Here is a 26800-nt window from a genome sequence, read left to right on the forward strand (position 1 = left end):
AGGACTTGGCAGGAGGCCCTTAGCAACAGCAGCTTAACGCACAGTTGGGCACCCTGACTTCCTCCTCCCAACACCATGCTTCATCTGGGACTTGAGACACACGAGTTCTCGGTACCCTTTTAAGGACACCAAAGGTGGAGCAGTGACCCTGGCTGAAGTAGTGGCAAAATTTCCACAGACTGCTCTGAGGCCAAGATTTCACTTTAAATGACTGTTCTTCAAAGGCAGTGAAGGATTAAAACCGTGCCACATGAGTGCACTGGTTAAAATGAAAGACTTGCTAAGCAGATACAGGGTCCAAAAAGAGTTACAGAAGGTCAAGTTTCCAGTTCAGTGAACCCTATCAGCTGTCCCAGAGCAGCGTTTTGCTCAGGAGGAACGGACCTGTTGTCAGCACACACTCATGAGAATCAAAGGCTGAGATTTCCAACACTCGTGGTCTTGAAGGCATAAAACCTATTTGCTCTTATGCTGGTTGAGAATTGGAGTACAAGGCAAAGGGAAAATCATTCTTCTCCTGTTGAGCCTCTCTGAATGTTAGGCATTAGGTACTTACACACTCGCACCAACTAGAACGTAATGCCTGATTTGACTACTGTGCCTACTTTCACTATGTAGGAACGTCACCAATGGGATGAGAATAGATATTATGAAAAACTTCTCAAGGAGAGCATTTGGGTGCTGGCACAGGCTGCCCAGAGAGGTGGTTGGGCTACATGATCTTATAGATCTTTTCTAATCTTGATGACTCTATGAAATTCTGGGTTGGAGCATAGCCAGAGGAGCACTTCAGTCCTTCCTACAGACTCCTGTTCCTGGAGTGGTTAATTTCTTAGTCCCCAAGACACACCTCTCCAAGGAGATAAAGAGCCAACTTCCCCACCGTAGAGCTTACAAAAGAGCCCAGGTGAGGTCCTACATAAATTTCCTTGCTGACAACCCACTGCAGAGCTGGCCCCACCAAACAACGTGGGCACATGTCAAACACTTCCCATTTTGAACAAAAGGACCAAGGAGCATTTCCTTGTTCAAAATACCACACATCATCACATTGTGCTTACCCACGACACCATAGGTCAAAGATCTGCAATCTTTCTAACAAACCCTAGCCCCAGCAACACGTGGCCCTGCTGGGAGAGCTGTGTGAAGATTTACACTCCATCCTGTCATCTCTGCAAGATATTTCATCAGTCACCAGGCTGTTCTGCAACATACTGAATTGTGTAAACTCAAAGAAAGTGAAGGCAAAGAGCAACTTTGGCAATCCCTGTGCAGGACAGTGAAGGTGGTGAAGGCTGGGAATGGTCCTGCCGCTCGGTCATATTACAGGTGGTGATAAGATATTTGCAGAAAGTTTTGCAGGTGTTTGCGATCCTGAGACAAGGGCTCTGAAAGGAGATATGTGTGAGATCTTTTATTGAAGCGAGCTGGTTGACCAAATGCAGCAAGCGGAGTAAAGTCTCATAACTGTGTTTTCACCCTTTACTGGAGCTGATACCATGAGATAAAGCTGCGGTTTATAACACCTTTATCAAAAAAGTGGTAATCAGCACTAATCGTAATCAACGTTCTTCTGCAAAACAACAGCCAAAGTAGGGAGCTGAGCCTAAAGGAATGGATTTAATCAGCTTCATTGACATTTGGCCTGATTGCTATAACTGGAACTTGGTCTCCTATCTTATTTAAAGTCTAGGAAACTCACCGCCAGTAATCCCCCAGACTGACAATAGGAGCTAGTCTTCACTTCAGGTCAGAGAAGAGAAACAACCCACATCACATTTTCTTGTGTTTCTATACAGCTTTCTCCTGCTCCAAATTATGCTGCAAGAGCCTGTCTTCCTCAGGCAGTCAAAAAGTGGTTTATGATCTTGGGACATATCTGACTTGTTTCCACATTAAATGCAAGTGAAGATGATTCCAATTAAAGGTGCTGAAGTAGCGGAGACTGAAGTCCTGTATTGATCTCCCAAACGGTCAACGGCAACACAATGTGCCCCAACCCTGACCCATACGGCCAGTTGCTCTTCTGAGCCCTTGGCCACTCCATTTGAGAAAGCCAGCCCAGAGAACAGGTAATCTCTCTGGCCATATAGGGAACACTTGTCTACTGGGTATGTGCATTTACTCCATCATGAGATAGTCATGTTTAACACTGTTAAACAACTCTGAAGTATTTTTTAAGGCCCAAAACCTGACACTGCATCCTCCAGTATAAATCAGCACGGTGGTGCTTCTTTATGGAAGGGTAGCAATACTGGGGTCTGTCTCTGGCAGTTAGCATAGCAGCATCTTGCCCACCCCAGGGATGCTGGAGAGCACAGTACCAGTTTGCTGACAACATGCAGTAATGCAATTGGTCCACAGAAAAACTTACTCTCAATAAAGATTAGAGCAAGTAAAAGCTGACTCAAAAGTTCTGTGGTAGGATACAAAGTCTTTTTTCCCTTAGATAATTGTTGGTAATTACATAGGTTGGTTGATCATTTTTTGTTTGCTTGTTTTTGTGAGGGTTTTTTGATGTTGTTGTAAAGTCAGTCATTCAGATACTTCTCAGGTAAAATTAACTCCATTCTTGTCACTCAAGGCAATGAAATCCCAACAGCAGGCCTCTTACTTGTCATCTCAGCTTCAGGGACAAAGGTGGGCAAGCCCAGGATGAAGACCTGCTTTCTAAGGTGATTCTTCTCTGCTGAGATGCAACCCATGTTTCTGTTATCCTCCCAACAGCAAAGTGGTAAAAGGTATTTTAAGACAGTCTCATAGATAAGATGCTTGTGATGAGGGCTTGTAGTCAAAGGCAGATAAATAAAAAACACAAGAAAAAGGGAAGAAACTTGAAAGCAACTGGAAAGCACTAACTGGACCCTTCAGGCTGCTCCAGCAGAGCCGTTCTGGAGACCAACAGATAATCCCAGGGCTTTGGCTCTGACAGCTTTTGCCAACAGCACCCTTTGGTCCTAATAACATAATCATCACACACCTCTGGAAGGGCTGCTGGAGACATTTGGATTCCCTGGTGGCTAATTATAGATTTTAAAGCTGTGGAGGGAGCGGGTGTTTCCCCTATTAAAAAAAAACAAAAGGTATATTTATACAACTCCACACCCGTTTGCTTTCTAACGCAACACACATCGGGAATCTCATACATCAACTACAAAGTGCCTATTGTTCTATGTCAGCAGATAAATAAGTCACCCTCTAAAGACTTGGAAGCTTTGCTCTCGGTTCAGGATTATTGTTCCACTTGATGCATGAAGTTGGCAGTTTTTCTTTCCTCTTCTTCCCAAGCGAATTGGATCACTCCAAAACTTGAGTAACATCCAGGCTAATAGCTCACCAGAATTGTGTGTGTGTACACACACACACGCCTGTGGAAGAAGTTAGGCTGAGAGGTGATTTCATTTGTCTTTTATTGTCATTTGTTTTTAATTATATACTTAAGCGATGATGTTGCAACTGTTGCCTCTTGTACTTCTTCCAGATGTATTTAAAACCTATGATGCTCTATCAGCCAGAAGTTCCAAGGGAGGAAGAAAGGTCTATATTTCTGGTTTATAATTTGTTTTGCTTTTGTTGTTGTTTTTAAAATCAGAGTGGCTTTGTATTAACATGTCCGACCACAACACTACTATGTAGTCAATGCTGTCCTTCACAGCAGACTGTCATTGACTGTCTCAGAAAGGAAAGGAAGATGTGCTACAATTTAGGTTCAGAAAGCTCATTTCATCAAAGCAGGAGTCCAAATCCTTTCTTTTAGCCTCATTCCTACTTTTCCTTAGTGCAGGAAAAAAAAAAAAAAAAAAAGAGTCAGTACAGACCTCTATCAAGAGATCAAATTCCTAATGTGACTATGCTTTTTTCCTGGTATTGTTAATAGTAATTAAAATTCTCTCAAAGAGGAATGTTTTTCATTTTGGACGAGAAACAGTCTGGAGGTTGCTGGAAAAAAATGCTATTTTTGACAGAAAATGCAGACTCACTGAAAGAGAGCCTGGGAATAGCTTTCACACCAACAGCTCAGTTCTGTCAGGTCCGGGGTGTACTTTTCAGAACCAAAGCAGGAAACAAAAGCATAAAGTAGCAAAGGACAGATGGCCAGGTCACCCACCCCAACACAGCAGGCTGATTCAGGCAGCCTTGGGTCAGACTGGTGGTTGAAGCATAAGAGATTTTTTACACAGACTGAAAGTGATAGGAGAAGGAGAACGGCTTTTGACTAAAAGAAGGCAGATTTAGGTTAGATGTTAGGGGGAAACTGTGGTGAGGCACTGGGCACAAAGAAACTGTGGGTGCCCCATCCCTGGAGACATTCAAGACCAAGTTGGATGGATCCTGGGCAGCCTCATTTGGTGGGTGCCCACCCTGCCCACGGCAGGGAGTTGGAGCTCAATGATCTTAAACAACTCCTCCAGCCATAGCCATTCAATGATAGAGAGAGGACTCAGCTTCCCCAGAAGAATGCACATCACTGAAGCTGTAGCTAGATGCAGCAGGCTGCTTCTGCTCTCCAGTTTAAGAGCTTATCTTCGCATAGAGCAGGACTGTTTCTGAAGGCTTCAAGTGTTCTTTGGGATAGGGGAAAAAAAAAAAAAAAAAAACACATTTCCTGCCAGCTGTATTGTAATCAGACTGTAAAGACTTATGTTTAAAAACAATTGTGAAATAACTCAAACAAGATGCCTTCAAGGATCTCTACTAAAGACAACAACAGCTTTGCCATCAGTTTTGATAAGCACTCAGCTATGCATCTGTAGCCCTACATTTAACTAAATTTCTACTATCTTTCTAAGAGAAAGCACCCTTCCTACCAAAAAAAAAAAAAAAAAAGAAAAGAAAAAGAAAGAAAAGAAAAAGAGGTGTGCTGCTCTTGCTCTCATCCTGGACCTTTGCACGTAACAGAGATGGAGATTCAATTGCCCAGAAATAGCAGTATGAAAGAATAATTGTCCTCAAAAATTAGGAGAGGAATTCAAACCACAGTGAGAAGATTAACATTCACAGAAAGCAAGAGGTTGCTGCTGCTGCAAAAACAACCAGCCAAAAATTCGTCTGGCATTAACTGGCACAGCTGCAGTGCATTCAACAAGGCAATATTGATTTACACCAGCTGAGAAGCCATCCCAGAACTTGTTTGTAAAATAGGACTAGCATTTAGGGTAAATTTCAAATGCTTTAAATGTGGAAGTGGTACAAGAGGAAAAGACCTTCTAGCCAGAAGTTGTATTTGAAAGGGATGGAAAAGCAGCAGCTGAGATTTGCCATGGTGCTGCATGCAAGCACATGTGGAAAGGAGGGCACAGATGAATGCTGTCCTTCCAAAAGTCAGCTTACATTGTACGTCAGACACCTGCTGCACACAGCAGATTGACAAGGGCATGAACATTCACGTGCCAGAATTACACTGTGTACAGTGATAATTCCACAAGGAGAACAAACGAGTCTGTTTGCTTTCTTAAAACAACATCCCTGAATGCCTTATAGTGCATGTCAGAGAAGGGCACAAAATTTAAGGGCTTTTTTTTCTGAACAGTGCACAAGAGCTGGTGAATTGGGATGGGGTTGCGCAAGGATTGCATTAAACCCCACAGTACATTTCCAAGCTTTGTTTGTCTGAACAATTGACTCTGAGCACAGACACTTATCAATAGAAGCCTAAACAAATTTCAGAACAAGCTTTATTTTATTTTTCGCTGACTTGAACATCAAGGTGTTCCAGGATTGCAGTTGCTGTAGCAACAGGAAGGAGCTCATTAAATGATCAACCTGAAGGCCAAAGCTATCAGAGTTGAAATGGACGAAGGTTAATATTTAACCTAAATCTTCTTATTTGTTTAAAAACATGCAGCTCACTTTCTATTAGCAGTTGCCTTGTGGAGCTACTTCAGAAATGGCTATGGAGCTGTGAGACCATAGAAATTTTCATACATGTCCCAAATAACGTCCAGTCCTGAGCTGTGCAGGCTTTGATGGCTGTAACCTACCAGAAATCATACAACATACCTAGGCAGAAAGCTATTTCTACTGATATGTTATGTCTGACAATCATTTGATATGCATGCTGTCACTCTTAAAGATTTCCACAAACTAATAGCAACACACATTATTTTTAAGAGCTCATGAGAATGTGTGATCTCTTTTCAGCCTCCTTAGATTCTGTCCTTCAGACAACCGTTCTGGGATGAGTTACACTTTGCCTTGGGCCCAGCAAGCAGAACCAAATGGAAATAGATTGCTGCAGCAAAATGAAGTGACCCATCCCCTGCTATTGCTTAACCATGTCTAGCCTCCCTCAGTGATGTTTCACACGTCTGGCAGGCTACTCTTTCCCCAGCTTTCAATATTAACTGCTATTTTTCATCAATGAAATGGCATCTGCTAACAGCCAGGAGGGACCTCATAGCTTTATGCTCGCCCTCCAGTTGAACAAGGACACTTCAGGGAAGGCTGCATCTGAGAAACATTGCTTGATCAGCTCCTGCTTTAGGAACAAAGCAACACATCTCCTTCAGTACGTAACTGCTAAAGAACTTCAGCAGACCATTACTTTCAGCAATTTCCTGTAGCTCAGATCTGCCCAGACTATACCTACCCCAGCTGAACCTAGCTTTTAATGAAAATGCTAAGGAACAAAACTTTTCTCTACTTTTGTCTCCAAAACTTGTCTCAAGAAAGGGTCCTGCCTGTTTTGAAGATACTCCCATGGTTGCAGTTTCATTCAGGGACATCTCATTGCAGATAGTAGCCACTAACGCAAAACATTTGGATGCAATAAGAAACTGCACAGATAGTTATTTGCCAACTCTGCCCTGTCCTAACAAAGGCAACAGATTTCTCTAGGAGCAACTGAGGATGGCAATTTCATTTTGCAGTGTATCTCCAGACCACTTAAGGTCTTTCAAATAATCATTAACTTTGGAAAAAACCTCTAAGATCATCTAGTCCACCTGTCCACCCATCACCAATACTACCCACTAAACTATGTCTTTAAGTACCACATCTACACATCTTGAACACCTCCAGGGATGGTGACTTCACCATTTCCCTGGGCAACCTGTTCCAATGCTTCACCTCCCTTTTGGAAAACAAATGCTTCCTAACATCCAACCTGAACCACCCCTCACGCAACTTGAGGCCATTCTCTCTCAACCTACTCTTAAAAAGATGGAAAAAAAAAAAAGTGACAGCTCGCTGTTATTTGTGATCTGATCAAAAATCATTTTGTGATTCCGATTGGGCACCAGCAGAACCGAGATAGAATGATAGAATAGAACACACAGATCACTCCAGCTATCAGCTACACACTTCATCAAACCATTCCCTTTTCCAATGCTTTTCCTTCCTATGAATATGAAACCCAGAGGCAAAACCACACCAGTAATTTAAACATTCGAGTTATTGGTCAGTAAAATTGCCCTGTAAAATAAAGCTGTGAATCATGATTATGTTGTCCAATAGTTTCATAAAAACAATTTTTGAGATTGCTGATGGCATAGGGGAACACAAAGTTCTAAGACGACATTACAGGAGCCAGGCCCAAGTTACAGCTCTGCCAGTAAATGACTGTGGGTCCAACTAGAAAGAGTTCATGTGGGTTACCTCAACACTGATGCTGAGAAAGGACCACTCCGCAAAGCGGCACAGAGGTTTCTGCAAGGGTGAGGATCAGAACACAAGCTGAACCATCCTGAGGACGAACCCTCCAAGTGGTAAACCCCAGAAACAAGCAAACAATAAAATAACCACAAACCAAGAAACTACCCAAGATCAGCTTTGCTATTGCACTGTCTCCTGGATGCTTTCTGAAGCCAGTCTCCAAGGAGGAAGAGCACTTGGACTTCACACAGTCAGTGTTGAAAAAGGCTGGGAAGGATGCCTGCAGGTCTCTTATCCCCCAGATTCCCTCCCCCATGCGATCTAGCTGTGCTCTGCAGACCTGCAGCTGTCAGAACTGACTCCCAGTGCTCAGTAATCTGAGGCTCTGCAGGCAAGCGCTCATTGCCTTCCTAAAGCAACACTTGCTCAGCAAACACAAATATGTTTACTGTGGAAACTTTGTACTTGCCTTACTGCCCTCGCTCTTTGCCAGGTGTTTTTCTTTTTATACCCACAGGAGACACAGAGCCATGTTCTAATATAGAAATATAGATTTGCACACATTTATTAATAAACAGGTGGGTAAATCTATTTGCTCATTGCCTTATTTGAGTGATTTATTCAGTTATTTTTAGCCTTCTTAGACTCAAAGCAGCAGCATCAGGCACTGGCTATTGTAATATAACAAGGCTACAGCAACGAGTTACCTTTTATTCTCTGGAACAAAACAAGTAGATACAAGGGCACCAGTCAAGCCCATATTTCTCTCACCACTTTTAAACCAGTGTCTTCCATAATATTGCCCTGAACTGCTAAAGATAAAACAACAAGAAAACGGTGGCCAGGTAGACCAGGCTCTCTCCTAAGGGCTGCAGTATAGAATAATGTATTCACACCCCAGTAGCACAAAAATACGCAACTCTAAACAATGTATATATTTATTTTTCCTATAGATTATATACATATACACACATGAATAGACATCTACTAAAATAAGATAAAGGATGCAGCCCCCAGTATTGCTCCCTTCTCCACATATGGGAAGCAAGCAGGCACTGGATACGAGCACAAATCAGCCCTGCTTTGCTGAGATCAGTACTCAGAAGGGTCCTCTCAGACAAAAATCACCTTGACACCCACTTAGATCATTCGTGGGAAAAAAACAAAGATCAAGTGCAAAACATCCTCTCAAGGGTGCAGTACTACCCAAGACCACGAGGACATCACAGGAGGAGACCTGAAGAAGCACTGTCAGACAAGATGGGACACAAAGAGCTCCTCAACTCTCATGGGTCAAGGTCTCCCAAGAAATTTCACTCTTATAAAGCCATTTTTACACTCCTTCTGCCTACTGCACAGGACCTCCTCAATTTGGCTACTCTGGGTTTCGTGCCCCCTCAGGGTGCAAGCCCAGCTGAACAGGCATTTTCACTGTTCCTAGCATCCTTCTGCTACCCCCTGTTGCAATAAGCAGAGTTAATTGTCTGCCTCAGCCAAACAAGCAAGCATAAATGCCAGTAAAACAAAAATTGCATACATCTCTCATCTGGAAGTTATTTTTGTTTGTATTTATGTTCCCACTTGTTGCCAGGGTGATGCCTGGGCTCAGGCCCACATGTGGAAAAATCTGGACTGTGCCCTGTACTAGGAAGCTCTCTAGCTCAGAGGCTGAATTGTGCTTACTCTTCCTCACCTCCCCGCCCCCCCCCCCCCAAAAAAAAAAAAAAAAAAAAAAAAAAAAAAAAAAAAAACCAGTTTATGTACTTAGCCTTACATCTCAAAGCACAGCCTCTTTTATCCTGAAAAGAGGAAATTAAACAGTTGAGCTTTATTTCCCCAGTGTGACAGGAGAAGCAGGAAGAAGCCCTTCCTTCTATGCCAGGAGAGGAGACAGGAGCACATCCCCATCATGCTTTGTAGCACAGTATGGATCCAGCCACCTGAACCCATCTCACATCTCCCTGAGCACCTGAGCAAGGCCAAACTCAGCCAGGGCCCTGACACCTCAGTTAGGGAGCTTCCTCCTAGCAAAGCACAGTTCAAAACCACACTGGCGCAAACACAAGTAAACCACCTTCACCAGCCAGCCTCAAGCCCCTTCCACCACTATGGGATCCTTCTTTCCCTCCAAATAAGCCAAAAACCTCAAGATATTACCTGCTGAAGGCTCATTTCCCAAACCATCTCACCCACCACCACCACCACCTTCTTCTCTTGAGCATTCCTTAGAAGGGTCTGTGCTAAACCATGTCCTTTTGCACAGCCCCAAGCCATACACATTTCCCCCACATTTCAAGTTCCTCCCCTCATTTGGGCTTGGAAGCACCCTCAGCTGAGCTCTCTAATTAGCTCCAGACCCTGCTGACAATCCCAGTTCCCACCTGGGCCCAGCTCAAAGTTATCTGCCCTGAATGGGAAGGCTGCCTGAGGGCAAACTAGGGTTGAAGCCATGGCTCTAACCAGTTTAGGTTTTGGTCATTGTTAGCAGAGCTGGGACTTCACATTTCTGCATTTTTGGTCTCTGCACTCAGAGTCTGACTGGGACAAGCTCCAAATCCATGTGCCGCTTATCAGCCTGGCAGACACAGGCTCTCAGATTAAACACAAGATAGGACATCAGATCTGCAAATCACGTTTCCACCTCTGTCATAAAATCATAGGATGGCTTGGGACTATAAGCATTTTCTAGCTCCAACCCCTGCCATGGAGGTCACTGCTGTCCTCATGCCTTCCAAAAAATTAGGAGAGAAAGAGCCACTGCATTGTCTAAACAGGACTTCTGACTAGAGAAAGCAAAGCACAGTAGAGGTTATAATGTAGAAATGACTGAGAATATGAGATAGGAAATTGAAGCACCTTTTCTCTGCAAGATTTTCTCCTTTCCCTCATGATGGTGGCTGTCACTTAGCCATGCTGATCAGAAATATCACGCTGTTGTGGATGGATCCACTTGAAGGCCCTGAAGGCTTCAGTTGAGTCTTTGCATCTCTTCAGTTTTGCATTTGTCTTGGAATAAAAAAAATGGCATTGTCATAAAAACAGTACTTCTTAGGTTGCTGAAAAGTGAAGGAAAAGTCAAATTAAAGGATAACAAAACCAGACAGTTCTCATGTAAATTCCCATTTGACATTTTTTTAAATATTATAAAAAATGACAAAATCTGATGCTCATTTGACAGAAGTTTTGACTGGTGGCAGACCTTGACCAGGCAGGAGGAAGGAGGCATGGACAACAGAGAAAGTGTCTTATGGAGCCCAGCACTGCCTGTTCCAACCTTTGTGCCCCATGGTCCCAGGGCTCCTCCATTAATGTGGGCACAGATGTGCCTCCCCATAAAGGATCCTCAAGGAAGAAGTCTGACAGAAGTGCAAACACACTGCTATGACGCAGAGACCCTATTTGTGAGAGTCTCTGGGGGTTACAGGTACCTATGTACTCACTATGAACAAGGCATGTAGAAAGCTCTTTCTCAACAACACATCTCTCTAGCTTGTGACTAGATATTTGTTGATCTAATTAATTGCCTTGAAAGTATTAATTAGAATTCATCACAACAAATAATGGAGTTTGTTTATTCCAACACAAATTATCTTGCAGAAGTTGAAGAAAAGATGAGAATAAACAGCAGAGATTAAATTGGACTAGATCTTCTGTATCAACCTTCAAAATGAGCACTCTTATGCAATCTGAAATGTTTGTGTTAATAGATAACAGCTAGAGAGATAGCTCACATATGGTGCACCAGCAATCAGTCGTTTTCTTTAAAACAGATGTGTTTGAGAAGATTCCTGATAAGCAGAAAATATCAAAGTCAAGGAAGGAAAGGCTGCAGGCAGATGAATAGAAAGATCCAGCAAGGTGCAAGTTAGATTTTAGCACAAGGAAACCCCTGAGGTGCTAATCAGCTTCCTTTTGATCACACAATAAGGGTGAAGTCTTAAACAGTGTCAAAGTGCTTTATGGAGTGACAAAATCAGTAATAAAAAGAAATCAAACTGAATTTCTCCTTGCCAATTACTGTTGAGCCAAATGGTCCCCACAGAAGAACACAAACCCATCTGCAGAAGCCACTGAGGGCCATTGGAAGGAATCAAAAAGCCACAGGCAGACAGAGCCAGGCTGTCCCCTCCTGTTCCCCAGGGTCCTGCAGAAGTTGCAACCACAGCCCGCCCGCTCAGCACCACTCACGCTAGAGCAGAAAAATGCATGCATTTGTCATCCCTTGTGCTCGACCTCATGGTTTTCTACAGTGCAGATATTAGGCTTACACATCTCAAAATCGCATCACATGATTAAGCTGTGACTGAGGCCTAGGACTGTAGAATGAACTGGTTGCTGTACATCTCTGCTACACAATCCCTGAGAAATATTAGCCAAATAATTTAAAATCCATTTTCTGCCTTTGCACAATGAAGGTGACAACTGCTCTTCAGGGGCCTTGAAAGTCTGAATTCCTCACTGGGAAGCGTGTTCTCCTCCTCAGCTGGAAAATGCTAGTGAAGTGCCAAATATTGTTATTAATTTAGCACAGCTAATTTGTTCCACAGAGATCAGCGTGCAACTGCTGGAGCAAAGTGAAGGAAGTGGTTCCAGCTCTCTGCATTGACCGTCCTCCAGCTACACCAGGGATCTGTGGCATGGTATCAGGTAACTTGCATGAAGTCATCAGCACCAATTCTAATTTGCGAACCATTCCCTGAGGCATGACACAGATTGATTCACATTAAACTTTCATGGATGCCTCTGATCTCATGCACAAGGCTGGATTATCTACAAGGCTCTGCCAGCAACGCTGATCGTGGGGCAAGCGCTCAGGCAGCTGTGCAGTGCTTGAGATGGGCTGTTGTGAGCTTTGGTGCCAAAGAAAACCCATGCTCCCTTGAAGAGAAATGTGTTACCAATGTGTGTTTATTTATCAGATCTTGGAATACACTGTGAGGAGACTAAAGGTCCCCATGGCAGGTAAATGAACACCCTCCAGTTGTGCCATTAATTTCTAGAGAGTGAGAGGAAGAGTACGCCAGCAAACTTGTTGGCTGTAAATCACTAACTGGCTTTTCTGGAGAAGACAGATCTCTTCTTGCCCTGTGCTCTCCTTCTAGCCAAAAGCAGTCCTCCTCAGCAGCCCCTGCCCCTTCTAGAAGAGGTGAGGATCTGCCTTTCCCTTATCAGAGGCTGTTCCCCCATCCCTCAGGCTGAGAGGTCTCACTGACAGCAATGGACTCCCTGCATCAGCCCTACCCTGGAATGCTCACATCCCGTCTCAGCCCCATGGTGTCACGCTCAAACCCCGGCTCCGCTCTCCGAGTCCACGTGCAGACACGCTGCTGCCCTCAACATGTTACAGCCCGGGTGTTTTTCCAGCTGCTCTGACATAACAAAATTTCCAAGCCCTTTGCCCTCCCCAATGCATTATCTGCCACCAGGGACAGTTGGTCTGAATGAAGCAAGCCCCAGCCAGCTCTCTAAGGTCCAGGACATGTTGTCCATGGAAAAACAACACAGCAGAGAAACAAAAAGTGAGAGACTACCTGGCTGCTGTTTATAGGCTTCTCAGAAAAAGTCAGCAGTCAACAGCCAAACTTGAACATGCACGTCACTCCTACGCTTATGGAAGGCGAGCATGCTGAATGCCTGGCCTTCATTCTGCCCAGCAGCCCCATCTCTGCATTTGAAACCGTAACACTGGAATAAGGAGCAGAGCTCAAGCTGGTGCCCATTGGAGTCAATTGGAGATGCAGGTGCCAGAGGCTTTTTTAGATACAGAACAGTGATTCTTTGTACCTTTTTTTAGTGTGGGTTGCTGGTCTCCACCCTCACTTACACACAAAACAATTCCTGGATGGATATTTCTACTAAGGATCTGAGAGTGCCTTCTAATTAGCGAGTTTCCCAGTACTCGCGTCATATGGATAAATAACTTATCTGCCTCAGGAAGTGCTAAGACTCACTCAAGGCCTCTCCAATCAGCTACAGAGTCAGGAAAAGTGACATTGTTGTAGCAGGAAGGATGCAGAGGACCAGCAATGAGCCATCCCAGCCCCATTTCTCCATCTGTCTGTTGCAACCCCGTAATATGCTTTAGTTTCTGTTTCCATTCCTCCCTTTGCTCCCTTCCAGGAAACTATAGGTCACTTTCCCCTTGATTTTCTCTGTCTGTCAGCACATGAGCAGAAGAAGAGTTACACGACATGCACTGGTGCAAGCAGGATGAGAGCTGGCTTCCCCATCAGTTCCTTGTCACTCCTGTGTTTCACTCCCATTTTACCTAATGACTTGGCTCACAGAGATGTGAACGCTGCCCTCCGCTCCTGCTGGCCAGAGCCCTGCTGGATGCTGTTCTGCACTGCAGGATGCTTGGATAGCAAGCTGGGGCTCAGCGAGACGCTGGCTAAGGCCATAGCGCAGGACAGGGGAGCTGATGAAAGCTCTCTGCAGCGATGTCTCCAAGGGCTAAGAGTTTCATCCAGCCTTAGCTATGCAGGAGACCGAGCACTAACAAGGTTTTGAGTCAGCCTGACCCCAAACCACTGAAAAAGTGGTGCTTGGGTAGGCAATGTGGTGAAAGCTGGAAAGGTGCTCTAACTGTGGCTGGAGGAAGACCTGCAGAGTTGGCAGAGCAGACCAAAGCTCAGCCCTGTGAAATGTTGTGCACTGGGTAGCTACAAACCCAGCAGTATAGGAACATCAGACCAGAAAAGCCATCAAGTACCATCTCTGTAGCTGCATGAAAACACACGCAGTGTAAAAGCCAGAATATTCTTCACAGCATCTATTTAGATTGGATTGGATTTAGATCTAGAGATTTAGAGATCTGGTGATTTAGATTGAATATAAGGAAGAAGGGGTTTTTTTTGGAAAAAAAAGGACAGTGAGGCACTGGCACAGGCTGCCCAGAGAGGTGGTGGTGCCCCATCCCTGCAGACAGCCAAGGTCAGGCTGGATGGGCTCTGAGCTCCTGACGGAGCTGTGGCTGTCCTTGTTCATTGCAGGGGGGTTGGAGCAGATGGTCTTTAAGGTCCCTTCCAACTCAAACAATTTTGATTCTATTTCTATTTTTCACACATCACACAGCAGAGCAAGCTGGAATAAAACTAAGACCTGTGAGATAAGGGATTGAGAGCCACAAAAGCACTGATGTCCCAGAAGGAACAAGCAAGGGAAGCCAAAGACCTGCTGGGATCTGCAGTCTCTGCCCTAGCTGGAAATTTTTCCTTGAATAAGCCATGGCAGTCACTACCCTTGGTTTGCACTGAAGTCAGTGGGAGCTGAGCATAGCTCATTCTTTAAAAACAATGTCTCTGAATGACAAGAAAGCACAGCATGGCAGTTGCTGAACTGAATGAATAATGGGTTTCATAGGTGCTGTCAGAAAGGGAGAAGGAAAATCTCAGCTGTCTCCAAACAACTTTCTCTGCACACTGGCAGATCCTTGGTATTTCTCCCAGATGGGGAGTGCAGGTCCAAGCCAAGTGCCCATGGTACAGCATACTCAGGCTTACATAATCCTAGGGGCCCAGGGTAATAATTAACAGTGGCTCATTGCCATTGGCTTTATGCTTGAGTCACCTGGCTGTTTGGATCAAACGTACAGCAGCCATTTAGACAACAAGAAGGCTCCCAGCAAGAGGATTTAGGTAAAAACAACCCGTAGGGAGGTTATGGAGCAGGGGCTGTTGCAGACATTTAATGTGATCAGAGGAGAGGGACACTTTTTAGGCAGATTTTCCTGGGTCAGTCCCAAGCGCAACACACTGGCAAGCAAGCTCTCACTTCTCTCTCCTTGGCACCTTTTCTAAAAGTGGACATTATCAGTGCAGCCTGATTTTATCTCATGCCCCGTCTTTACCTTTCTTTCCTTATCTGATGTCTCACTTATGTGTCCTATCACTCTTAGCCTTCTGTAATCTGCTGTGTGCTATTGATATTTGGTCTGTGCCACTGTCTGGGGCAAAGGAGATTTGGGACGTCTTGGTTCTGTTCCCATTTCCTTCTGCTTTGCTTCATGGTCTCAAACACATCACTTCACTGTCCTCCGTTTAGCCAAAGGTCAAAGAAATCAGGTCACCTTACAGAAAGGTCACTTTACTCTCATTCCTTACACTTAGTTCTTACCTTCAGTGTGACCTTCTCAGACGATGTCTGCTCATAACACCGTTCCTCCACTGCTAGCTCTGGGTCTATAAACAGCCAGAAATTGCCAGTAAAAGCATTCAGAATTACACAGAGCACTCACAAGTGTTAGGAACCGCCTTTCAGTCACTATATAGAAGCTATAATGCTGCATATGCCCATTCATGCCTCCAGTTACAGATGCCTTAAGTCAGTGAGACTTAGCCATATGCGTAACGGTGCCATGCTGTGCTTTACCATTCAGAGTTGCAAAAGCAAAGACATAACAAACCTTTCTATGGTTGTGGCACAAATGCACTCTAAATAATTATTTATCTTCAGGTGTGTGGACAGTAATCAAGCTTAAGGCAATGACACTTTTTTCATGAGTCAGCAAAACCCACAGTAGGCCCAGGCAGTCCAGTAATTCCAAGTAAACTTAGTCTTTTTTTGAAATTTTACTTTTTTTTTTTTTTTTTTTTTGTGGCAAACCTCTGAAAACATCAATAACTTTCATGCAGAACTAACTCTCCTTTCACAGCAAAAACAGCCCTACTCTTCTGGAACAAAACGTTGAAACTTTTGCTTAAATTTTCCTACAGGTAAGCCTTTAAAACCAGGGAAAGAAAACCAACAAACCACAACAAACCATACTCAGAAACTGTACTTAGAACAGAAGAGGGGAAAAAAAAAAAAAAAAAAAGAAGAAGAAGAAAGAAAGAAAAAGGAAGTGTTTCATAGAGAATATTCCAGGCTAAAACATAGCTTAGATTTCTGCACTGCTGTTCTCCAGCAGTGGGCATTTTGCGTTACTCCACTTATGCTCTAAGTATTGCCTCTTGCAGACAAAGAACAACTTCTGCCCCAAAGGCGTTGCAGGGTGAGTTGCCCAATATTACAGCAATATCAGAACTCCAGAGGAGATGGGGAGGAGACTGGTTAAAAGAAAGCAACTGTTTTAATGCATTCTGTTGGTAGGGTGAGAACAGAAGGGAATTGGTGATCCTCTTGGCACAGGTTTGCTAATTAAAGCAAGTAAGCAGTTAGAACACTTGAAACAGCTCTCCTTAGGACTCTAGTCTTCAGGCTACATCTCAGGAGGTAAAAACACAATAGAGTGACCAGAGCTTGCTATGCCACGTCCCTCAGTCCTCTTGCTGGGCTCCTAGGGGTGCTCTGGGAGAAATAATCAAGATCTGGAGATCCCTGGCAGATCAGCTGGCATCTTGGTGGCTGTACTTCAGGGAGACACTTTCATCCCCAAATGCCCATCAGTCTAAGAGTAAGCCTTGCTGGGAGATCTGGACCTGCTGCACTATTGCTCCCGTGGATACTCAGATAACTTTACTGATTTCTTCTTCCAGTGAAGACTGAACACATTACAATGATGTTCCAGCTTGCAAACCACAAGAATCTCATGTTTGTGCCCATGTTGTTCTGCATAGGAAGCAATGGTTGTTGCAGGACAGGGCATCTTCTCCTCAGGCCTGAGGCATGCTCCATACTGCAGGTCCCAACACCACTCTTCCAGACGTAGAATTCGCAGCAAAGCCAACCAAAGCGCCTTGGCACCTTTGCTGTGCTGAGCTGCTCTTTCACAATCCAATCCTGTGACTGTTGGTCTTACTGCATGCTCCTTCCATCTAAGGATTATTCATAAATCAAGTCTTACAGTGTCACCGTGATGCATTCACCGTCCCCATTTTACAAGAAAGGGAACTGAGGCACATGGCAATAGAGCCCTTTGCCCTGGGTCACGCAGTGAGTCACCATCCCAGCCTCAAACAGACTGAAGCCCTCTTCCTTGACGCTAGCCACTAGAGCTTGAATTTCCTCAAAACCTCAAAACCTGCTTGCTCTAATTTATTAACCGCAGTCTGGCTGCAGCTGCAGACCTGCTCCACAGCCAGCAGAAACCATAGACGGCATTTGGGTCCCAGCGCTGCCAGGCGAGGTGTGAGGGCTCCGGCGAGACAGCTCATGCCTCCCAGGAACTTCGGGATGAGAAAAACTGAAGGCAACTCGAGGTGTGCTCCACCACCTCTCTGTTAACCAGCACCTGAAAGGCTACATCCAGGTGAATCAAAATTTCCAGCACTAACGTCTTGATTACGGAGCTGGTGACAAAGGAAATGGATGAATAATAATTTCAAAAAGGGATTTAAAATTTCCATTTTCATTTTATTGTCAAAGTATTTTTTATGAAGAACAAAAGAAAATATACAGAATTGTAACTTATGTACACTGGCTTTATAGGTATTTTTGTTTCCAATTTACACAAATTTTGATATGTTATTAAAAGATATTTTATATAGATATGCATCTATGTACAGTTTTATTTACATACATTCATAGGATGTGATATAAACCAGTCAATAGATGATAGTTCATTTATATTAATTTCTAGAGGACAAAAGGAATGCATTCGCCTTTGCTAGACCTGCTGTTCCTGCACAGTGCGGGCTCCCGCTCTGCCTGGCGCTAGGATCGCAGCTTTCTATTTCCCATTTTGCCAACAAAAAGACAAACAGATGCCGTCTGCGAATGGAAAGGAAATGCAACATCCATTATAAAATCGCTCCTAATTACTGAATTCTATTTTCTTCTACAGCTTCTTACAATTGCCAGAGTTCAAAAGGAAAAACGAAACAAGAAGAAACACAATCACTTGCCTGCTACAATCTGATCATTTGCTTAAATTCCCTTCTTAGCCAACTACCATACAAACTGATTTCTTTTGGCTGTTCTCACCCATTCGCCCACCCCAGCTGTGTGGAGCTCTGACATGGCTGTTGGTAAGGAAAAGTTCAGCGCTGAAGCTCACCCTGGGACAGAAGATCTCCTTGTGTTTGCTCACCAGGTTGGCACCCACTGTTGGGTACTGGGACACCCAGACAGATGGACAGATAGGGAAATGGAGCCTCAGCCCCAGCCAGTGAGGTATCAAGCTGAGCAGGCAGTGAGTTCTCAGTGCTCAACAGGTGCAGAGCACAGTCGTTTGTAAGCAGCCTCCTGCTGCCTTACATATTAGACAACAGCTCTTCTGCTAAAGGCAGTGGATGCTTCAAGGCAAAGGAAAGCAGATTTTCCTTCGATTTGTGGGCATCCTTTCACCCTCAATGGTAGCACAGGACAGGAAAAACATGCACATGGGATGCAGTGAGTCACACCAAAAGGCCTCTGCGCCAAACCATTTCATCCAGCCTGAGCTTTGGGTTTGTTTGGGGTACATCATAGCTTAAATATATATATATATATATATATATATATATATGTATGTATGTATGAATATATATACATAAATATTTATATATAGCCCTAACCAAGGAAAAGGTAAATGCAAGCTGGAGAAATGAGAGCGGTGTAGAGGCACGTTCCAGTACTCGCATGTCTCGCCTCTCCCTCTCCCTGACTCCCACTGTTCCTCCTCCTATGGCCGGCCCCTACAAATCCTTGGCTCAGGCGACCCAAAAACAAAGGAGTTGTTTTCATTTCAAAAGGAATTTGCTGTTTCCAAACTGGACAAATAGAGCAGCTTAATAAAAACTCACAATGAATGGCCTGTACATGAGCAAAGCCCTCAGGAATGCCAGGGCTATAATTAACTAGCAGAAAGCAACCCTTACATTTTCCTGTGCAGCAGAAAACAGCTAAAAATAAAAATTTCCAAAAGAAGCAGCAGCAAAGGAGGGAAAGATAGAAAGAGAGGAAAAAAAAGCATCCTTAAAGAAAAAAAAAAAAGGGAAAAAAAAAAAAGGAAGAAGCATCCCCCTCCCCTGACCCCAAAATATCTTCGTTCTCAAATCATCTTTAAAGGACACGGTGGTATCAAGTAACAGCATTGACTGTTCTGTGAAGACAAATAAATTATCACTAGAAATATAGTGAGCAAAGTGCTGTCATCGGCTGCTGTGGGACGGCTGCGGGAGGGGAGGTGGGAGCAGTCAGTTCACGGAGCGCACAGAGCGGCTGCTTCGCGGGAACCGATGCACCTTGACGTGTTTGGACAAGTGGTCGCTTCGAGCGAATTTCTTCTCGCAGACGGGACACTGATAGGGTTTCACCCCTGAGTGGGAGCGCCGATGCCGAGACAGCTCATCTGACCTGGAGAACCTGCAAGAGAGGAGAAGGCTTTTGAGACAAGTGAATAAATTCCCTTATGGCCTCAAAACATCCCCTCGGGTCACTGGGAGACTCTCCTTGTGGAAAAGCCCAAATGAGCAAACTGAAAGGGTCAGGACACACAACAGAACGACTCTGGTCCCAACCAGTGGCCAGCAGCAGTGATGGAAACACACAATTAACCCGCATAAACTCTGAACTTGGTGCAATGCATGGAGGTAATGTTTGTGTGTAGAACACTTGCACAAAGCCCAATAGTAAGGGTAAATAATAAGGGAACAGCTCAACCGAGACAGCTCTGCTGCTTATCCCTCCGCAAGTCCCCTTCAAAGACAGTCCCTCAGTCTCTCTCTCGCAAATCCAAGCACAGATCCTTCTCAGGCAGTGGGAAGAACCAACATCCCACAGCACTGCTCCAAGCTCCATCACCAGCATCACAGTAGATGCATGCTGAGATGGGCCCCAGATAATAGCCAGACACAGCTACACAGAAGCTACACAGTTTATCAGATTCAGCCAAAAATTGGCCTTGGTACATGTTCCTGCTGGCTAAATAAAGACTTAGTACATCAGTACCAGAGATGCTCAGTGTTATTACAGTTGAAATCCAGGTGAGCTCCAATGACCATTAGCATTGATACTTCAGGGGCAAACTGAAATCAAGATGGAGACTCTAATTCCCAAATTTATCTCCCTGAGTCATTTTAATTTTAGATGTTTCCCAATTTCAATCTAAACAGAAACATCCCCAGTCAGCCATCGTGAGTCCCACATTACGCATTAATGAACTCAACTCAGCCAATCCTTTGGTCTCAGCAGCTGGCTCTTCTTCCAGTCTGGACATGACTGGGAACCGCAGGGTTAATTAACAATGTCACACTAAAACAGCCCTGTCCAAATAGGTACAAAAAATTTGCTGCTTGACAAAGGGCAATTAAGAGTTTTGTTGCCAGAACAGTAACAAAGAGCGGTACAGAAAGCGAGCTTGCAAGAAATGGTATCAGCTGTCTATTTACAATAAATAAATGAAGTCATGGACACTAATGGAATAAATGGGGGAAAGAACATGTAGAAAAAATGTGCCCTTCTGAAGCAAAATATCACATCATCAAGCAGGAGGGTACACTATTTTTATGAAAGGGAAAAAACATGACTGCTGGGCTCCTATGAATAAGTCCTTCATGCAAAGAAAAAGTTTCCACATAAAGGTTTTAATTAGCAGAGATCTCCTGCCATGAGCTGCAGAATGAGGTGTGGGCTCTGGGAAGGGTTCCTTCCATTCCCACAGCACTTCAAACAAGCGCTGCTGCTCAGAAAGAGCCCTGTGGATGGAGATATTCATCCTGAGCGAGGCACAGAAAGGATGCATCCATCCCAGGGGTTTTTCTATGGGAAAATCCTTCGCCTATTCTCTTGCTTTCTTTGCCTTGCCCTTGCTTCTGGTGTCCTCAGAGTCACAGGTACCAAGAAGAGCAGCAGGCAGATGCGCTAATGGAGCCACCAATTCATTCCTTGCTGTCTCTGTGGGATTTGGCTAGGCAAGGAAGGGACCAGTTGCCCACAGTGGCAACCACATCCAGGAAAAGAGGGAGCAGAGGGAGGAAATCTCCTTTGCATAGAGCCGTCCTCTTATATACCAACTTATCACCCTGAGGAAGAGTGAAACCAGATGTGACTGTGTTGCCTTGTCCCATGTCCTTGGCTGTTAAGGTCACCATCTGCAACATATGCAGCTAATCCTGACAAGAGCTTCACAAGCACATTTCAGTGGGAAATGTGTGGATGGTGAAGGAGAAAGAGGTGCACACTGGGAACAAGCGGCTCTGCTCCTACTCGGGGAGCTCAGATGAGTTCATCCGATAAAAATACTCGCTGCTTCATAACGATGTCCTTAGCTGAAAAGGCAGGAATGTTGCAATACTGTTCTCCAGCAGTCATGGAAAGATCATCTTACGGAGCCCACAGAAATAAACGTCAAGCTGTCAGTGTGTTTACAAAAAAACAACGCAAAGGTTAGGACAAGGAAGCCGGGAGATCTGGTGGCCTGGCTCCACAGCGACACGATATTTGCAGCATATTCTGGCACTGAAACCATCCCCAAAGATGCTGTAAACAATCCCTGACGGAAAGCCAAATTCAAATGAAAACAGGGCACCCCCAAGGAAGACCTCAACTAGCCCAGCTTATTGCTTTTTGCAGGATTCCTCCTTCAAAAGAAAGTTAGAGGGAACTGGGCAATCCCACAGAAACTGAAAGTCTCCTTCATCCCTCTCTCTGGTGGTTACCTGTAACCATATCTCCCTCAGAGAACAATCTTGGAGCTCTGCAACGCATGGGACTCCCAGCCATGCAAGGACCCATGGTGCACAGGGCATCAGGGTCAGTACATTCAGCTGGGACTCCATGGTCCCAACCATGGCCACCAGCCCCAGGGCCACCACAGGTTGTGCCTTTGCCTTCTGGTGCAGGGTAGGCCCTGGATGCATCCTAAGCTGCTCCCAGCATCTAAATCCTCACACACAGGCTGTCTCGTGCAGAGTGGGTTATGGGAAGTGCTTCCAGATGAAGGATGTGCAGGACATTTGAACAGTATTGCCTAATCCCACAGCTTTTCATGCTGCTGCCAAGTGGAAGGACAGCAAGAGCTCTCCAGCTCCTGACACGGCAGAGCTGCTGGGCCATCCCCGCATGCTGATGGAGCCATCTCAAGAGCAGAGAACCAGAGGCTGCCAATGGCAGAAGACACGGATCAGCACATGGGTACAGAGGAGTACGGAGCACAGTGCGTTACCTCAACACCTCCTCCACTCTGCCAAGCACATCCAGTGCCAAGATTCAGCCTCTTCGTTGGCCTTCCCACTGTCACAGGGGCTGAGGAAGGGTCTGCAGTGCACACAGCCCTACCCTGGTGTATGCAGCTTCCACACAGCAGCACTGCCCAGCAAGGAGGGTGAGATTCAGTCCCCCCCCATATAGCAACCTTTGTTGTATTTTTGAAATGACCATCTTCAGTGAGCTCACACTTCAGTGTCTTCAGAGAAGAATAAATACACAAGCACAAGAATGTGGGGAAAGGGGGAGGATGCAGAGCCCAGCAGTGCTTTAGTGTTTAAATTCATTCAAGATGATCTAAAACTGGGGGAGGACAGAGGATTTGGATGCTTTGACGTAAGTCATGTGGGACACTGCTCTGACTGCACTTCTGGAAAAGGCAACAATTCTGTACTGATGGAAGGGGCTGAGCAATTCAGCACTCAGCAGGGTCTGACATGGGAGCAGGGTGCACAGAGCCCTTCTGGGCTGCTCACCCGGAAGGATGCTGCAGGTACGGCCACCAGCCTCAGGTCCCCCCAACAACACATCCCATGCCTTAACCCCCGCAGCACCCAGCTGCAATGCTCAGCCTCCACCCCTCCTTGCCTTACATGCTTCCCCCCAGCTCTGCAACCTGGAAAATGTCTTCTCTACAGAAAGAGAGAGTTAGAGCAGATCACCCAGAGGCAGCACTTCGCACTCCTGATCCTGAGCCACAGAAGTCACAGGAAGCCCTGCTGTAAATCTCGGCATGGACCAGATCCAAACCTCACGTGCTACATGTATTTGCCACAGAAACTGGATTTTTGTACAGGGAAACCCAACACAAGACCCAGGGGCAGGATGAGTATTGCTGTCTCCAGCATGCACACTCACAACAAAATAAATGGGAATGAGTGCCATTGCGACAGGCCAGGGGCAAAGTGTCTGTGCCTGGTGGGACCAGTGGGCTGAACAACACGGTGTTGCTTTCAGCACATCCTGAGCAGCCACTGAGCCCTCTGCTGTGCCACACCACTCACATGCTTCGAAAGAAAATCCCCACCCATCCACAGAGCCTCGCAAATTGAAATGGGGAGGAAAAATATGTATATATATATAATAATCAAAGAAATGAATTTAATCAAATCATCTAGGAGGCAAACTTCAAATTTGGGCCAGTTTGGGAACAGAGGATTGTGCCACATTCTGACCTTTTCCCTGCATCCAATTCTGCCATCTCTAACTGCTGCCTTGTCTCACAAAGTTGCATTTTTACTCACAGTTTCTCCTGTTACTTTTTACCTTGTGTTACCCATGATCACCACCTATTTCCTCACTAGCCATTGCTCATTGGAGCTCTGAAGGATATTCTTTGAAAGAAATTTGGTTTAAGTTAATACAAGGGAGTTAAGGCTATGTTTTGCTCCCATCATAACTCGTGGCTTTTTATTAACACTTGCCAGCAGGCAGACTATTAGCGCAGCTAATTGGAAGGAGAGACAGAGGCCTCCATCAAAGTCTCTGGCAAGAAATTCAACTTTTCTTCTTTAATTTTTTCAACTAGTATTAAGAAAAAAAAAAATTAGAGATTGCCTCTACAAAATGCTTTGCTCAATCAAACCTGCAATCTTCCATTCAATTCCATCTTAGCCTTCTGGGGATGCTGTTACATCTGACAGTTTTCTGCAACTTTGAGCAGCACCCACGCATTTTTCTCAATCAGTGCAGAGAATAAAACCCAGAGAGCCTGGAGTGCCACTGCCAGCACTTGCAGAAGGCGTGGGATGGAGCGTGTTTTCTACAAAACTGCACAGAATGCTGCTTTTCTTAACCATACTCACTTAGCACAGCTCTTCCCCAACCACGTTTAGCCCCATGCAGCCCTGATTCACACCATGATTCTGCCCTAAAGCACCCCGCTCATTTGGTACCAGCTGAGCACCTGCAGCAGCTGCCGTTTTGCAAACAGGCTATCACAGCTGCAAGGTATTGCCTGCAGTTACAAGCTTGATCTGACCATCTTAGTACAAAATACCAGTTATAATAGGCTTTTTCTTTTCCTTTTTTAAAAAAGACACTCATCCAACTGGTGGCAGCAGGTGATGCTCTGCCATTTAATATATCAAGTCCATGGGATTACCCAACAGGAAAAAAAGGTCTTAATTCTCAAGCAAACCGAGCCAGCTTTGGGAACAGAAATTGTTTATAAATGAGAGTGCAAACCTATTTGTTCAGCAAGTTAGAGGGGGGGGATCAGACACTGCTGTGCCCCGATACTAACCTCCATCCACAACCTGGCCACGTGCAAGCAAAAGGCTTTTCTCCCGTATGCCTCCTCAGGTGGGCTTTCAAATGGCTGCTTTTCGTGTACATCTTGGTACAACCAGGGAAAGAACATTTGTGCATTTTAATGAGTTCTGCTGCAGGGTTCTTTTGAAATTTCTGACCCATGATGATTCCCGTCTGACCCTGGATCATGCCTCCTGGCCCAATTGGCTTGGCGGCGATGGGGACGGGAGCAATGCGGACAAATTTAGAGGGCAAGTTCAAATTGGATGACTGAACTATCTGGGGCACAAGGGCAAATGTCTGTCCTTGGATGTTGACTAGGAGCTGTGCAATTTTAATGTTCTCCTGTGCTGGTCCTTGGGAACTAGGGCTCGTGGTGGACTCCTGTTTGATCTGTACAGGCTGAATTTGGAGCATAACCGGTATGCCATTCTCCAGGGACACTCCTCCATTTGAAGCTTGGCCACCTTCCGTCGAGCTGTTCAACTGTTCATTTTTACTCTCTTTTAAAGTAGCACTGGGTAACATATGGTCTTTTTGCTGTAGCGAAGCAACAGAAACTTGGCTGCAAGCTCTCAAGTCCTTGGTCTCACTTTTAGGTCTTTCTTTGAGCTCCAGCTCCATGTTTTCTTCCAGAAATTCCTCAATTTCCTCAAGCGTGGGCTGAAATGGTCCAGAGTCTTCCATATCCACAGCGAATTCAGGCAACCTAAAATACTCCTCTTTCACTATGGGCTGAAGTCTCCTTTTGTCCCACCATGATGCAGCGGTGTTCCCCAAAGATGCCTGGGACAGCAAGTAGTCTAAGATGCTGTCCTGACTCTCCGCACTGGATGTGCTTCCATAGCTAGAGCTGAGAACCTGGGATTCCGGGCTGGAACAAGAACAAAAGCTGGACGAGTCGCTGTCATCTTCTGACAGAGGAGAGGGCAGCATTTGGTAGGACCTCACCCCTGCTGTCATGTCCCTAAAGTATCCCAGAGAAGATCTTGTAGATGAAAAGGATTCATCAGTAGGCACCAGGTGATCCACCATTCCTGGGCAAGCTCTTACAGGTATCCCAGCAGCATATACCACACAGCGAAGGTTCAGGTGAGAGCCTGGGTGCAAGGAAACAAACCAACAGCAGTCAGAAGTCAGTTTAATTATTCACCTCCATGAACTAAACCTCACAAAGCCCTCCAGCTTGCAGAAAAGTCCGAAGCACACAGCCTCACCATGCACATGCTGCTGCACGCTTTGCTACGTCTTTGCCACCCCTAAAGGACTGCCAGGGCTGAAGCATTCTGCAGGATTGCACCACGTATTTGCAAAAGAATTCTTTCAGAAATCATTTCACAACTGCATGTGCTTTAGATTTACAGCACCCTTCCAGAATATTACTGCCAAAAGGAAATAAATTATGGGCTCTCACCTAGTAGTGAAGCCAAGAGCCAAAGAAGGGAAGGGGAGAAGAAAAAAAAATTGTTGAAATTTTTACCACCCCAAAAAACAGAAAAACCAACAAACAAAAAAAGAATTTTATTGCCGGGGTCCATAAAATGCAAATCCTTCCCTCATCTTGTAGCTTTCCACCAACCTTATTTTTAACTTCCTCCGTTCCACAAATACAGGCTAATCAGCGTAATGCAGGGATCAATCTGTCAGGAGCCAAAAATATTTACTGTGCTTCAGCATTCACTAGGCGGATTTTCCCCTCCAGATGTAATGAATCAGTGTGCCAACGTCATCATCACCTGCACTGCCCTTAACAAGGTTGGCACAGCGCTGAGCTAATTACCATGGCCAGCTGCCGGCTGCCTGCACCCCATCCCTTCACATCCCATCCCTTTGGGTGCGGAGATCCAGGTAACCCAAGCCTTGTGCTGGATGCTGAACTGGGAAGGCT

At 45.1% G+C, this 26800-nt stretch overlaps 1 protein-coding gene across 6 annotated transcripts in view; it reads right to left on the bottom strand.

Moving 5' to 3' along the window:
- Positions 1-17865: 17865 nt before the first annotated feature.
- The window catches only part of KLF15 (KLF transcription factor 15), a 32364-nt gene continuing 23429 nt past the window's right edge, over positions 17866-26800 (bottom strand). For all 6 annotated transcript variants that reach the window (XM_019620129.3, XM_085235928.1, XM_085235931.1 and 3 more), the window contains 2 exons: positions 24905-26012; positions 17866-19818 (listed from right to left, as the gene is read on the bottom strand). In XM_019620129.3, the coding sequence (XP_019475674.1) occupies positions 19650-19818; positions 24905-25947 (1212 nt within the window). In that variant the 5' untranslated portion in view covers positions 25948-26012 and the 3' untranslated portion in view covers positions 17866-19649. The remainder of the gene's footprint in view (positions 19819-24904; positions 26013-26800) is intronic.

The sequence above is a fragment of the Meleagris gallopavo genome, chromosome 14 (assembly GCF_905368555.1).
Source record: "Meleagris gallopavo chromosome 14, MGAL_WU_HG_1.1, whole genome shotgun sequence".
In the NCBI taxonomy this organism is placed as follows: domain Eukaryota; kingdom Metazoa; phylum Chordata; class Aves; order Galliformes; family Phasianidae; genus Meleagris; species Meleagris gallopavo.